Source organism: Amborella trichopoda, chromosome 1 (genome assembly GCF_054954075.1).
Source record: "Amborella trichopoda isolate Santa Cruz 75 chromosome 1, AtrichopodaSantaCruz75HAP2 v2.0, whole genome shotgun sequence".
Taxonomy (NCBI): domain Eukaryota; kingdom Viridiplantae; phylum Streptophyta; class Magnoliopsida; order Amborellales; family Amborellaceae; genus Amborella; species Amborella trichopoda.
Genome location: NC_142336.1, coordinates 27,611,348 through 27,626,874, shown reverse-complemented (window position 1 = coordinate 27,626,874; position 15,527 = coordinate 27,611,348). Strand labels below are relative to the sequence as shown.

Below are 15,527 nucleotides of genomic sequence, written 5' to 3'. Positions count from 1 at the left end.
AAAAATCATCTTATGGCCACTTGTTTGATCCAAAATTTGAAATATACACTCTTTTCATTCTAATAAATAATCACAAAAAAAGAAAAAATTGAAAACACAACTTAGAAAGTATTTTTTTAGCTCAATTAATATAGGCCGTTCATTTTGGTGAGATGATTAGATCTACGCTTTAAAAGGATTTTTTTATTTCTAATTTTTTTGGATGTATTTATTACCATTAGATGAACAATGTTAAAAAAGACAAAACTAATTTTGAGTTTATAAAAGCTAAGATCTTGATATTCGTTTTTGGAGGAGACTCATTTTGACGATATTTAGGGTTCAAATTAAATTTTTTATTTTAGAAGGGATTGATTATTAAGATAAAAAAAATATTTGTAGAATTTGGGATCATACAAATACTGCAACACATGGTTTCTTTGAAATGTCGTTGCACGGTTGCATTGGATCACTGCTCAAAAAGCTTGCCCATTCCAAAGTAGATGTAAAAGTTTTCAAAAAAACAAAAAAAATTCTTCAGCAGCGCTTTTGCCGAGAGCAAAAGTACAAGATGCTTTTCGAGACCACATTGCACGTGGTTACACTGTAAATCACGAGGGGAGAGGGCGTGATTTGGAGCTTGTGTGAACTGTTGTCACAAGCCACGCTCAGAAGACTTCCATTATCTACCCTCAACCTTTTCTTTTATTTTTTTTTCTTTGAACAATTTCTCCATTAATTAATTGTAGGAATTAATAGTGATGCAGAGCCCCCATCCAAGTGCTACAGCTAAAATGCATGGCATACAAAATGTACAAAAAAAATTAATCGAAAAAGCATGCCCTTGTTACAGTGTTTTCTCATTAGGAATTGGTATGTGGAAGATCCAGTTCTCGAAGACCGCAGAATTGCCCTCTTATGCAATTTCTTCTTTGTAATTTCTTGGTTATCTAATTTCTCCAGGGCGGACCATTTGGATGAGCGATCTAAATTTATACCGCGAGGGACCCATTTAGGCCCTTAATCTCCGCTATGGCCGGTCCTATGCTCGGTTAGGTTAAAATTTGTGCTTTTTCAAATTGGACTGTAAAAAAAAAAGAAGGAAAAAAAGAAGAAGAAGAAGATACCACACCATGACTTGGGGAAAGGACCGAGGCCATGGCGGAGCCGAGTGACTCGGACCAAGTTTTAGTTACTCGCCCCTAGTCGGGTCGGGTCTTGTCAAGCTAAAAAGTGTCAACAAAATTTCAGCAAACGCAAAATATCCCAAACAATAGGAAAATTATGTTTAAAGTAAAATTAAACAAAACACATCTAAATGACATTAAAAAAATACTAAAAATGAATTTTTTAAAAATCAATTTGTGACGTGAAGATAGTAATATTAGTTATAATAGTATAACAATACCTACCTATAATACAAATAGTTATAACTATTATAATAATAACAACTCTAATAGTTATTACTATTATAATAGCTACAACTATAATAGTTATAATATTATAATAGTAACATAATACAATAGTGTATAACTAATAACTACTATTACTATTATTATAACTATTATAATTGTATTAATATGCCTATTATAATACTTATTACTATTGTATGATACTATTTATTATAATATAATATTAATAGTTATTACTATTGTTAACTACTATTACTATTAGGGTGCAGTTGGCATATGGATGCATCCGTAGCTGTAAAGGTAATATGTTGAAATTCCAATAGATTTATAAACATATGAAAATCTTGAAAATGGATGATGCAAATAATATGTTGTAAAATGCACTATTTATAAGACTTAAAATCTTTTTACTTTTCATGGTCATTGACCTCGATGTCGAGATGATCAATCAAAGGGTTTTTCAACATTAAAACTACATTTTGCAATGGATTTTGAGATGCATCCGTAGCTCTACATTATAAAGTTGAAACCTTATATAACATTTTTCCTTACTATTATTATAACTATTATAATTGTATTTATATACCTATTAAAATAGTTATTACTATTGTATAATACTATTTATTATCATATAATATAAATAGTTATTATTTATTATAATATAATATAAATAGTTATAACTATTGTTATAATAATATAATATAGTATAACTCATACAATTATAATACACTATTATAATATATTTTGAAAATAATCCAAAAAGAATGAAAAATATAAAAATAAGTATTCACAATAAAAATACTTCAATCTCTATCAAAATAATAAAAATATAAAATAAAATATTAAAATAGATTTCTTTAGATTTTTTAAATTTTTTTTAAGATCCCTAAGTCAGACTATCCAGATACCTGACAAGTTTGGCTGGCCGAGTTTTTCCGAACCAGTTCCAAAATCTGAACTTCCAAATTTTATCTTTTAAGAAAAACATGTGGCAAAAGCCTCAACCTCATGTTTCATTAGAGGTCCCACGACCGACCACAAATAATTCCCTCGAATTCCTCTTATTCAAATAATTCCCTCGAATTCCTCTTGTTCAAATAATTCCCTCGAATTCCTCTTCTTCGAATTTTAAACTCCCTACCTTTTCCCATGGGGTTTGGTGGAGCGCGGGCCTCTCAAAATGACAAAATCTTGAAAGGCAAAGGATAGTTGGGAAAATTTCATGACAAAATGCAGGGCATCTTGGTAATAAATCCTGTGGAATCGCGCTGTCCGACGAAGGATTTGGTTCGAATGCAGGCAAGACAAAGTGAGGTTAAATGGCAGCTCAGCTACTCAGATGCCAACCCCAATTTGCCATGAAATCAAATGAACGACACCTGTTGTAGAGAGAGAAAGAGAGAGTGGCCTCTAATTTCCCGCTCTGTTGCCCTGTTTTTTTGGATTCCTAGAGAGAGAATGGATTCCTAGACAGAGAATTCATTCTCAAAAACAGTCACTCAACGAGAGAGAGAAGAGAATGAGACGAAGCATACTTCCATACAGAGAGAGAAAGAGAGAGAGAAGAGAAAGAGACGAAGCATACTTTCATATAGATAGAGAAAGAGAGAGAGCTTTATAGCTTGGATCCATCCGTTTTCTTGGCGGTTTTTGCATTTATTTTGACAACGCGCCATGCGTGGTGTTTTCAAGGTCTTTAAAATCTTGCTTTTCATGCCTTTTCTTCATCTTCTTTGGCAAAATTCTCACCGATTGATGGATTATCTTCTTTTTCCTTCATTTGCAGTAAGTAATTTTCTCGTTTCTTTGTTCTCAGCGACTTAAGCTCTGATTGGACATGGCTGGAGTATGCTTCTCTTCAAGGTTTGGTCCAACACATCACTGAGATGAGCGAATAAAGAAAGTAGGTTGCTCTCCTGATATTCAAGAATCAAGATTATAGTTGTAGAGATGTTACTGCTTCTGATCTTTAAACTTATGTGAATAAATATCAGTATTGCTTTCTTTGTGATTAGCTTAGTCTTGAAGCTCATGGGCTTCATGGCCATTAGTCATTTGGAGTTGTTCTTTAGGCTAAGTTCATTTCCCTAGTAATTAGTGTCCTTGTCTATGTCGACATGCGTTTCTGATGAATATCTCTATGTTCTTGACATTGATTTATGTAGAGCGAGGTTATTCATCTGGTTCTTGTCAGTTAATTTCTGCAGAGTTGTAGGAGAGATCTCATTTTTTATGTTAATTTTGTTAGAATGGGCTATTCTTCTCAACCATTCGTCAAATTCTTTACACAGGATTTGACATAAGTATGTGTTTTGATAGAGTACAATTATTCGTAGTTGAATTTATAAACCTTCGATCTTTCATTAGTATAATGTATGCAATTACGTAACATTGAAAACAGTTGTATACAATTCACTAGTTTCCTATGTTTATTTTTTAAAAATGGATGGCTATTTTTCTGAGCTTCAGGGTCGTTTTTTTTCGAACCAATCATTCTTTAGAAACAAACTTTCCGTGTTCAAATTTAAACTATTATTTGATCTCTTAAGTTGGTTTCTGTAGTAAGTGGTGTACATTTTAATAGTTATTCTTGGCAGAAACTTTAATTTCCTCTAATATTAAAGTTCTATTTTGGAAAGTATAGATATCCTCTAATCTCTGGGGTTTATCTGCTTCGTAGTTTAATTTTCTGAGTTCTTGCTTCATTTTGTAAGCAGAAAACGTGATTTTGTGACTATTATATATAGAAATTGCTCATTTTTCTGACCCCTAATTCAATCAGCGTTGTACTTGACTGATACCTGTACCGAGGTGACATTCTTCTGATCTCTAAACTGATGTTGAAAAGAAATATTGTGTTATTGATTTTGGGCTCTTATTTATGTTTTAATATACATCGTTTAGCCTTGGAGTTCAATCTTGTAAATTTTTGAATACCAGTACTTGTCTACAATCTTGGCATATTACCTGATTCATGTTCATATATTGTTCTGATAGTTATCTTGCTCATTGGTCTTTCTGATATTTTCCTTCCTGTAAATTGGTGATTGTTGTCCTTCACTTATTCTTGTATGATATCTGAGATGAAAAAATTTCATTGTTGGAATTGATTGTACTCTCGCCTTCATATGGATCATTTAATCAGTTCCTTCTGCATGTCATTTATAAAAGTTAGTTTGGTCATTGGCTTGTTTTGCACAAAAAGATCGGAGGCTTGTCATCTCTGAGCTCTATTTGAAAAGGTTATGATCTTATTGAGATTCTTATTCACGTCAAAACGTTCATCAAGCAAGTAGACCAATTTCCACAGACTAGTTCCTTAATGCATTCTTGATCTTTAGAACTTAGTTGTGCACACTCAGAAACCACTGCATGGAGGAACTGTTGAGATATAATAGATATTTGAAGCCTTCATGTACAGTCAGATTATTTATCTTGTCTCTAATGTAAAATCATGTAAACTGTTTGTTGGTCATATTCTTAGTTGCTTTTATGGCAATCCCCCAATTTTTATTTTCTGATTCTGAAACATGCTGTTATGATGTTTGTGAATGTCAAATTTCTTAGGGAAAGTATTGTATCCCAACTTTTTGATGATTCATGCAAATATATTACCCCTTCTCTCTTTTTCTCTCTCCCTCTCTCTGGAACCAGATAATTTGTAATTTGATGTGTTGCGTTGTAGTAGATGGGATGGCAGATTTTAACCTGCTTGTCCTCTCTCTCTCTCCTATATATATATATATATATATATATATATATATATATATATATATATATATATACACACGTTCGCTCTCTCTTTATAAATCCTAAACAACAACATTCATTTTGAACATATTAAGAAAAAAAGACATTCATTTTTAACTTGTGCCAGTCTCTTCACTGACTTGATTTCCTGGCAACAGTCTCTCTCTCTCCTACATGCCACCCGATGACTTCCTATCTCTCACTGTTCTCTCCTTTTTCTTTGGCTATGGCAATTCGACTTGCCTGCCAGTGATTATAACGGCATTTGATGAAGTAATATTACCAATATGGCTTCTCATGAATTGATCTAGTTACCGATCCAAGTATTGGAGCTGTACTAGCATTTCAAATTTACACTTCGAATGAATTGATTTAGTCTCTGATCCAAGTATTGAAGCAGTACTAGGAATTCAAAGTTACACATCATTGTCAACTATTTAGCATGCTAAACTGTGTCTGATATTTGGAATGGATGAAATATATATGGATACATTCATTAAATATAAGTAACTTATTGCAAACAGAGACAATTTGGTTGGGTTGTGGTTTGTTTTATAAGAATGATAATATCCATAAAGATTGACATATTTTTAATAATTAGCTGCTGAAAATTTGATGGATGATTTGGATCTTAGGTGAGACTTTTTTTTTCAGCATTTTTCACATAACCACTCTTTCTTGAAGATGTTAAAAAAAATGTTTGGTTGTGTTGTGCTTGGCAGAAAATATTGAGTGAATGAAAGACCGCTGCTTCTGTTTTCTTTGTTTATAACTTTTTATATCCTTGAAGTTGCTGCTAGGGACGGTTAGTAGTTAGGAACCCAAATTTCGCCTTAAACATTTCATAAACCCTTGGAATGTGGCAATTTATTGCATCAATGAGTATCTGGTCTTTAAAACTATAACTTGGTGTTATTTTTATTTGGCTAGTTCTTCCTGAACCATCCTTTACCATGTTCTTTTCCTTTCTTTGCTTGGAGTAATTAGATCTTCAGAGTCGCCTGGAGGCCATAGGGATTCTAGGGAAATCAGGGACCAACTTTTTTCTTCTTTATCTTCGACTAAATTCATTATTCATCATTTGGAGAACTACTTTCTTCTTGTTGTATCTGGGAATTTTACTTTTTTCCTGAAGAAGCAAACACTATAATAGATAGGCTGCCTCGTTTCGGGGTAGCAAAGGATGGGCAGGAAACAATGATACTAGCACTCTAATCACACAAATAAAACAAACGAATGTTACAAAAGACTTCATACTATAACAATCCTCCTCTTTGGCCTCAAGGTGGTATATGAGCCAGCATTCCAAGCTTTTAAGTCAAAAAGGTAAACCTGACTTTCCTTTTTCTTTGGTGAAGAAGCCTGCAATTTGATATTTTCTGTGGATGCAGGGGGTTAGGATGAAGATGTCTGCAATTTGGTTAAAAAAAAATTTGAGAACTGGGTCACACTTGTGGTATGTTAGATATTCTACTATCAAGTACACTTTTATTGTCACAATATAAGGCCGTGGAAGAGGGAATAGTTATTCCAGTTCCTTCTAGTAATCCCTTGCTCCAAACCATCAATAATAGACATGGGTATGGTGCTTGAATTCGAAAGAGGACATTGATGCTCTGCTTAGACTCAACAGGGGACATGGCAACTGGTTGGTGCTTGCTTTTACGTGTAACTAGATATGGACCAAGAGAGTGCAAAATATAGTTTTCTTTTACATGTAATTAGATATGGACCAAGAGACGTAGCGCTGCTAAGCATTAGCTGCCAGCCACTCAAGCAGAAACCCAATTCCTAAAGTGCAAAATATAGTTGATTAATCTATCAGAAACAACCATAACAATAAGCATCAGAGTAAGTTATCATATGAAAGATGGAGACACAAAACAATCCTTAAAAATATTTGATGCACCTTATCATTCTCATAGTGACATTATGTTGATGTCTTGTGAGACCTCATAAATTGACTGGCCATACCATCGGGGAAGGGACTTCTAGTCTAATTATCTGAGGTAAATTTTAGTCTAGTGATTCTGAGGTAAATTTACTTCCAAACCACTTTTCTGTAATGAGTCATCTTCAATGACAGATAACTTGTTGTTTTTCCAATACTATGTTTGCTGCAAGCCTGCAATCAACTATAGTGAACCTTGTCAATCATTACCAATTGATTATTGCACTTGACTAGCTATGAATGGCACAAGCTTACAATTAGAGGCCCCTTTTTTTTCAGCATATTCAATCCTAAATGGTTCAGGATCTATCTGTTGAGACATTGGACAATATGATCAGCATAATCCTTGTAATCTTCTTGGAGTCTAAGTTTTCAGGTTAACGACCATAGTGCAATATCATGCAAGTTGGGATATATTGCTGGGGTAGTACTTCATATTCAGATTGTCATTCAAATGAGAACTCATATAAGTTGTCAAAAAGAACTTGGAAAATTGTATGGAAGTCGTATTCTTCCTTTTCTCAGAAACAATAGGGTGGATTTGATTAATTGATTTTTATGAGATCCATGTTAAATTTGGCAAAACTAACAACTTTTGTCAAATGTGGATGGGTTCTTACGGCGACCCACTGGTCAAAATGAATATATTGCCTCATGTTTCATACCATGTGTGGATATTACTTCAGCCTTAAGCTCTGGGCAGAGTACATCTTTTCATTTACTTACTTTAAGTGCATTAGATTGTGGGGACAAACATGTGAAATTGTTATTTTTCATGTGAAAAAGGATAGGATTGTGAAATTCCATGAAAAATTAATGGAATTTTTTCGACTAAAATTCCAATTAATAATGCCTCCTCAGATGTGTCATATATAGAATGAATTGAATTATTAAGAGTGGTTTCCTTGTGTTTTGAAGCCTAATGATTGTGAGCCATACGCATAGCACTTGCATACTGATGATCAACATGCGAGCCTTGAATAATGGGATTCCAAGCACACACATGCATACTGATGATCTACAGTTTCTGTATGGTGGGAGGTTTGTTTACAGTATGATCAGTGGGAAATAGATAATCCTAATCTTCTCCTGGTTAATCTTGAAGTTGTGGATAGATATCTTTGACTCTTTTATTGTTCAAATCAGGTTATCTCGCACATAAGCTCGCAGTTTTTGTTGTGACTTCACTATTTTGCCACCTCCCACTCCTATCATTATTTTTGCAGTTACCGATAGAAAGGATGACATTTACATTCTGAGTGCAGCCAATAAAAATATGTTTTGATGGAGGTCCAGTCCACCTTGAACATTAATCAGCTCTCTTTAAGTTCTACTTGGTCTTTAAGCTTTCTTGTCTCTGCCAACCCTGCTAGCATTTATTTGTGTTACTGGTTGAGCCATTTCCCACCTGTTCATATTTGATCCATGCTCTCCATCATTAGTTGCTTCCCCCTGCTAACCAACTTTCTGGCTTACCTATCCTCCCTTGTGTTCCACCACCTGCTCTTTGCTCTGTTTTCTCAAGCTTTATTTGGATGTGATCTATCTCTCTACCACATAATGTACTGCAGGGGTGAAATTAGGCTACAAACTGTGAGGCAAATCTGGATACTCTGCTCAGTGAATGTTTTTTTTCTTTGGCCAGAGCTCCAGACCGATGTCCCCCGGTTTCTCATGCTTTATTTGGATGTGATCTATCTCTCTCCCACATAATGTACTGCAGGGATGAAATTAGGCTACAAACTGTGAAGCAGATCTGGATACTATGCTCAGTGAATTTTTTTTTGTTCTTTGGCCAGAGCTCCAGATCGCTTTCCCCTTTTGATTTTGCTGCCCACTCCTGTCTATAATAGTTCCCTACTTATCATTTTGACAGCTGGTTTCTCTCTCTCTCTCTCTCTCTCTCACACACACTCACACACTTACAGAGGCAGCCTTATTAGGCAACACCTAGCCGTTTTGCCTTTGGTGTAAATGTTTTTGCTTGCTAAACTTGCTATCTTGGCTGGTATTTTGTGGGTACTGTGCTGCACTTCTTGGTTATCATATAATTTATGTTTTCTCTTTTGTTCAAGAGAGTTGATTGTAATGATCACTCGGTTGTAATGTTCTTCTGCACTGTGTAGAATTTTTGTACTATGGTGGTATTGAGCATTGAGTCAGATGTTATTTATTTATTCTTTTTTCCAAACCTGTATGAGTTTAGAGTTCTTGTTTACATGCAGGTAGTACTTTCATTGTTCTGAATTTCTTGATATTGAGCACTTGATCAAAGATAGAGTTGACAGCTGAAACAAAGCTAAAAGATGAGTGAATCTGAAAGGGAGCTGGAAGAAAACTTCGAAGGTAATAGAAACTCTTTTTGTAGAATCCAGAGAAAATTATGATAGCATCGAGAGATTGTGGGTTTTTTGCATCAATACCCACACTTTCAAAGCCTTAAAATCTTTTACAAAATATAGAATCTGTGCATTTTAGCCTGAAATCATAATGATGATATGATATACAATGGCTGATCATACTAACCCATAAAAATGCATATTTTACTATGCCATGTTACCCTCTATTGTGTATTCATATCATGTGATTACTACCTTTTGCGCTTCATACGCTGGTCTTGTATCTTAAAATTGTCTCCCAACTTGCTCAACTGGCAGGCAGGCATGAGAAGAACTCCCAGCACTCCTCTGGCAGAAAGAGCAATGGCAGCTCATCTGGCTCTAGTTCTTCAGATTCAGACTCGGGGACCAAACCTTACAAGGAAATTAATCGCAAATTGGAACAGGAGAAGAAAGCCCTCAACGAGGAGATAAAGAAATTAATGGATAAAATTTCTTCAATGACAGAGGAAGAAGAGAAAATGAAAGAAGATGTACAAATGAAAGAGGTCCGAATTCGTGAACTAGAAGAACAGAATGCGGGTCTTGTCTCAGAGCACAGAAAGGAAAAGCAGAAGATGGAGGGAAGTTTCAGTGAAGATTTGGGCTCCAAAGATAATCAAATCCAGAAACTGGAAGACCAACTTGTGGGCCTTCGTGAATCTCTCTCTAACCACGAGGATGCACAGAAGATCATGGCGAAGAAAGAAGAAAAATGGGTTGAAGATTTAGAGTCCAAAGGGAAACGGGTCATGGATCTAGAAGACCAGCTTGCAAGGGCCCTCTCAAATCATGAACTTGAAAAGTCAAAGATGAGTACGGAGAGAGAAGAGTTGATGAAAGATTATAAATCTAAGGGGAGCCGGATACTGGAACTGGAAGTCAAGGTTGCTGGCCTCCATCAGACAATCTCGAGGCATGAAAGCGAAGAAGTGAAGAGGACAGAAGAAGAAAAGAAAATAAGAGAAGAATTATTCTCGATGGGGAACCAGATCCTAGAATTTAGAGACCGACTTGTTGCCCAGACAGAGACTCTTGAAACGTACAAACAACAAGAACTGAAGATGGTTGAGTACCAGTGGAAACTGAGACAAGATCTGGAGTCAAAGGGGAACCGGATCCTTGAATTGGAAGACAAGCTTGCTGGTTTATATGAAACTCTCTCAAAGCATGAATCTGAAGGACTGAGGATGACTGAGGAGAGACAGATAATGAAAGAAGAGCTAGAGTTAAAAGGATGCCGGATCCTTGAATTAGAGGAGCAGCTTGCAGATCTTAATGAAGCCCTTGCAAAGCATGAAACTGAAGGGCTGAAGATGAGTGAGGAGAGAGAGAGAATGAAAGAAGAACTACAGTTGAAAGGGAGCTGGAGCCTTGAATTAGAAGACAAGCTTGCCAGCCTAAATGAAGCAAATGCAAATCATGAAAGCGAAAAATTGAGGGTTACAAAGGAGAGAGATAAAATAAGAGAAGACCTTGAATTGAATCAGAGCCGGATACTAGAACTAGGAGACAAACTCACAAGTCTAAACGAAACCCTCTCAAATCACAAGAAAGAGCAGCTCGAGATGGCAAGGAAATTTAAAGCAGATTTGGAATCGATGGACATGCAGAATGTGATACTGAGAAATGAAATAGCAACATTGATTATGAAGCATAAGAAGGAAGGAGAAGAGGTTGCAAAGAGGATAAAGATAATGGAGTATGATTTAGTGTTGAAGACAAGGTATATCACAGAAGTAGATAAACAGCTTGAAGTTCTGAATGAGACCCTATCCAAGCACAAGGAATTGGTCGAAACAGAACAGAAACTAAGAATTGAACTCGACTCCAAGGTGACGCGGATCCTAGACCTTGAAGGGCAGTTAGCTAGCCTATCTAAAACCATTGAGATCTCTAAAAGCGAGAATGAGAAACTCAAGACAGAAGTTGCAGAAAAGGAAACAATTGTAACAGATCTGAGCCTCAAACTGGACACTAGACATGGCTCGATCAAAGAATTGGAGACACTTGTGGAACAGAAAGAAGCTAAGATAGAGGAGCTATGTGGGACTATTGATATGTTTAAGTGCAAGAATGAGGAACTCGAGACACAATTGATAGAAAGACAAAAAAATGTTTCCAATTTGATTACTAAACTGGACACTGCACATGGCTCATTAAAAGATTTGGAGAGAAGTGTGGCTAAGAGAGAAGCTGAGACAGAGAGGCTAGGTAAAACCATCGAGATCTCTAAGCTCGAGCAGGAGAAACTCAAGGCAGAATTGGCGCAAAGAGAAAACCATGTATATGATCTGAGGCTTGAGTTGGATAATAGACATGCCTCAATCAAAGACTTAGAGAGAAGAGTAGAAGAGAGAGAAGCTGAGATAATCAGGCTCAGAAATGAGCTTGGGGTGTGTTCTAGTAAGCTTCAAGAGAAAGAGGAACTACTTGGAACTATAGAGGCGAACACTACAATATTACAGAGTGCCAAGGAGGAGCAGGAAACCAAAGCAATTGAACTTGGAGAGGGGGCTAAGAGGCTACGAGAAGAGAATGTTAGATTACAAGACAGCACCAAGAAGCTCGAAGCAGAGATCTTGGGGTTATCTGATGAACTTCAATTCATGAAAGAGGAGGTTGGGAAGTTAAGAGAGGAGCGTGAGTACTTAAGTCAGAAACTCCAAGGGGTGGAAGAGGACTTGAGTGAAAGTGTTCGAGAGAGAGAGGAAGCAGAAGCTTTGATGGATGGAGAGAGAAAGACTATGGCACAAGAGTGTAAGCTGCTGAATGAGAGGGAGTTGGAATGCGAAGGAAACATTGGGGAATTGGAGAAGGAGGTTGCGAAGTTGAAAATGGAGGTGGGGAAGTTACAGGAGGTGCGCAAGCAATTGGAATCGATTCTTGAAGGCATGGAAGAGCAACTGAGGGAGAGGGATCGAGTGAAGGAGGAAGCTAAAGATGCATGGGATAGAGAGAGAAAGTCTATGGAGCAAGAGAGAGTGCTGTACATCGAGGAGGTTGCAACATATGACGGGATGATTGTGGAATGGGAGAAGAAAGTGGAGCAGGCCAATGATGAGGTTGGGAAGTTACAACAGGAGTGCAAGCAATTGTACCTGAAGCTTCAAGAGAAAGAGGAACTAGTTGGAATGATAGAGGCGAACACTAGAATATTACAGAGTGCCAAGGAGGAGCAGGAAACCAAAGCAATTGAACTTGGAGAGGAGGCTAAGAGGCTACGAGAAGAGAATGTTAGATTACAAGACAGCGCCAAGAAGCTGGAAGCAGAGATCTTGGGGTTATCTGAAGAATTTCAACTCATGAAAGAGGAGGTTGGGAAGTTAAGAGAGGAGCGTGAGCACTTAAGTCAGAAACTCCAAGGGGTGGAAGAGGACTTGAGGGAAAGTGTTCGAGAGAGAGAGAAAGCAGAAGCTTTGATGGATGGAGAGAGAAAAACTATGGCACAAGAGTGTGAGCTGCTGAAGAAGAGGGAGTTGGAATGCGAGGGAAACATTGGGGAATTAGAGGAGGAGGTTGTGGAGTTGAAAATGGAGGTGGGGAAGTTACAGGAGGTGCGCAAGCAATTGGAATCGATGCTTGAAGGCATGGAACAGCAACTGAGGGAGAGGGATCGAGTGAACGAGGAAGCTAAAGATGCATGGGATAGAGACAGAAAGTCTATGGAGCAAGAGAGAGTGCTGTACATCGAGGAGGTTGCAACACATGACGGGATGATTGTGGAATGGGAAAAGAAGGTGGAGCAGGCCAATGATGAGGTTGGGAAGTTTCAACTGGAGTGCAAGCAATTACACCAGAAGCTTCAAGAGAAAGAGGAACTACTTGGAATGATAGAGGTGAACACTAGAATATTACAGAGTGCCAAGAAAGAGCAGGAAACCAAAGCAATTGAACTTGGAGAGGAGGCTAAGAGGCTACGAGAAGAGAATGTTAGATTACAAGACAGCACCAAGAAGCTCGAAGCAGAGATCTTGGGGTTATCTGAAGAACTTCAACTTATGAAAGAGGAGGTTGGGAAGTTGAGAGAGGAGCGCGAGCACTCAAGTCAGAAACTCCAAGCGTTGGAAGAGGACTTGAGGGAAAGTGTGAGAGAGAGAGAGAAAGCAAAAGCTTTAATGGATGGAGAGAGAAAGACTATGACACAAGAGTGTGAGCTGCTGAAGAAGAGGGTGTTGGAATGCGAGGGAAACATTGGGGAATTGGAGAAGGAGGTTGCGGAGTTGAAAATGGAGGTGGGGAAGTTACAGGAGGTGCACCAGCAATTGGAATCGATGCTTGAAGGCATGGAAGAGCAACTAAGGGAGAGGGATCGAGTGAACGAGGAAGCTAAAGATGCATGGGGTAGAGAGAGAAAGTCTATGGAGGAAGAGAGAGTGCTGTACATCGAGGAGGTTGCAACACACGATGGGATGATTGCGGACTTAGAGAAGATTGTGGAGCAGGCCAATGATGATGTTGGGAAGTTACAACAGGAGCGCAAGCAATTGCACCAGAAGATTCAATGCCTGGAAGAAGAGATGAGGGGTAAGGATAGAGAGAGAGAGAAAGCAAACACTGCAATTGCTAGAGAGATAAAGGCGAGAGAGGCTATGGAGAGAGAGCTCAAGGAGTTGGAGGAGAAGGTTGAGGGATTGAAAGAGGTAGGGTTGGCGAAGGATGACCAGAAACGAGAAGCGATAAGGCAGCTCTGTCTCGCGATTGAACACCACCGGGACAACTATAACCATATGAGGGACCTGTTATTGGCCCGAGTCACTAGGGTGTCCTGGGGGAGGGACCCGTTATTGGCACGAATCACTAGGGTGACCTCGGGGCCCGCCTCCTCTTGACTCGTCTTTGGTGTATTCCTCTCTACTTCTCAGTCCCTATCATTGCACAATTCAATTTTTTCATACTGAATAAGCGGTGTGCAGGTATTCTTTCTAGCTAGATTTATGATTAGCAAGGTACTGAGTTATCGCTGGTTTTGGAAAAAAACCTCCTAGTTTTATTTATGAAAAAAGTTTATATGACGGTCAGTCCTAAACAATCAAATTAAGGCACCTCAAAATTTCTCTAGAAAGGTTCATTCAATGTTAAAAAAATCCTTAAATCGATCATCCCAACTTCAAGATGCATGGACATGATAAAAAATAGATTTCAAGTGTAGGAAATAGTGCCATTTGAACGGTCAATTTTCGAGTGTTCATAGATCTGTTAGATTTGTACTATTTTTGAAGTTATAAAAATCTAACATTTTCGAAGTTATAAATTTTATAACGAGAGATGAAAGTAAGTTTTTAAGCCATCATATAGATTTCTAGTATTACATTATTTGAAGGTGCAATTTTACTTTGATTGTTTAAGGCCTTAACCTCATAAAAACCACAGATTTTAGGGTTTTTTGAACTTTTGTGATCAATAATAATTGATCTATTGCTATTTTTCTCCAAAATCAATCATCTAACGCCCTATTCTTTTATCCAAAATTAGTTTATTGGATAGATTTGAGATTTTGACAAGGGTTTCTCATAAAAAAAAAATGTTTCTTAAACCCTAAACAATAAATTCGCCATTCTTTCAATTTTTCTATCGACTTTTAACCAGAAAACTCGTAACTTGTTCCAAATCAATCATGTGTAATCCCTTTGTCAAAACCCCACATCAATTTGTTGGATGAAAAGCAAAAACAAGAAATCGAGATTCCAACTTTTCAGGGTCTTTGAACCCTAAATAAAAAGAAAATCTTCGATTTTTCTCATTCTTTCATCAAATTCATACAATTTTATCCCACGATGCTTCTATCATATTGATCTATAAAACCAATAGCAAATTTTTGGAATCAAACCGAAAAATCAGGAAAACTGAATTTTGGTCAATTTTTTGCAATTTTTTTCAAAATTTGTATTCGGTTCTTAAATTTTTTGTTTTTTTCGTTAATTCTTTTTACAATTTTTTTCAAAATTTGTTATCCACATCTCATAAGGTCAAAATGATCAATTGGATGGCTCTCCAAAACACTCTTTGAGAGTATTCTCTATGTTAACATATATGTCAATCTTTATTCATAGATCA

The 15,527-nt window shown here is 37.0% G+C and overlaps 1 protein-coding gene across 4 annotated transcripts; it reads left to right on the top strand.

Annotated features, from left to right (window-relative positions):
- Positions 1-2,482: 2,482 nt before the first annotated feature.
- LOC18437024 (myosin heavy chain-like protein) lies at positions 2,483-14,485 on the top strand. Of its 4 annotated transcripts, none has more exons than XM_088854334.1 (4): positions 2,483-3,083; positions 3,208-3,298; positions 9,322-9,438; positions 9,754-14,485. In XM_088854334.1, exon 4 carries the CDS (start codon positions 9,914-9,916, stop codon positions 14,300-14,302), a length of 4,389 nt encoding a protein of 1,462 aa, XP_088710460.1. In that variant the 5' UTR covers positions 2,483-3,083; positions 3,208-3,298; positions 9,322-9,438; positions 9,754-9,913; the 3' UTR covers positions 14,303-14,485. The 4 variants fall into 4 exon arrangements, with proteins under 4 accessions (XP_088710460.1, XP_088710451.1, XP_088710466.1 ...); XM_088854325.1 differs by having other exon boundaries at positions 9,750-14,485; XM_088854340.1 differs by having other exon boundaries at positions 2,693-3,083; positions 3,208-3,254; positions 9,318-9,438.
- The last annotated feature ends 1,042 nt before the right edge of the window (positions 14,486-15,527 follow it).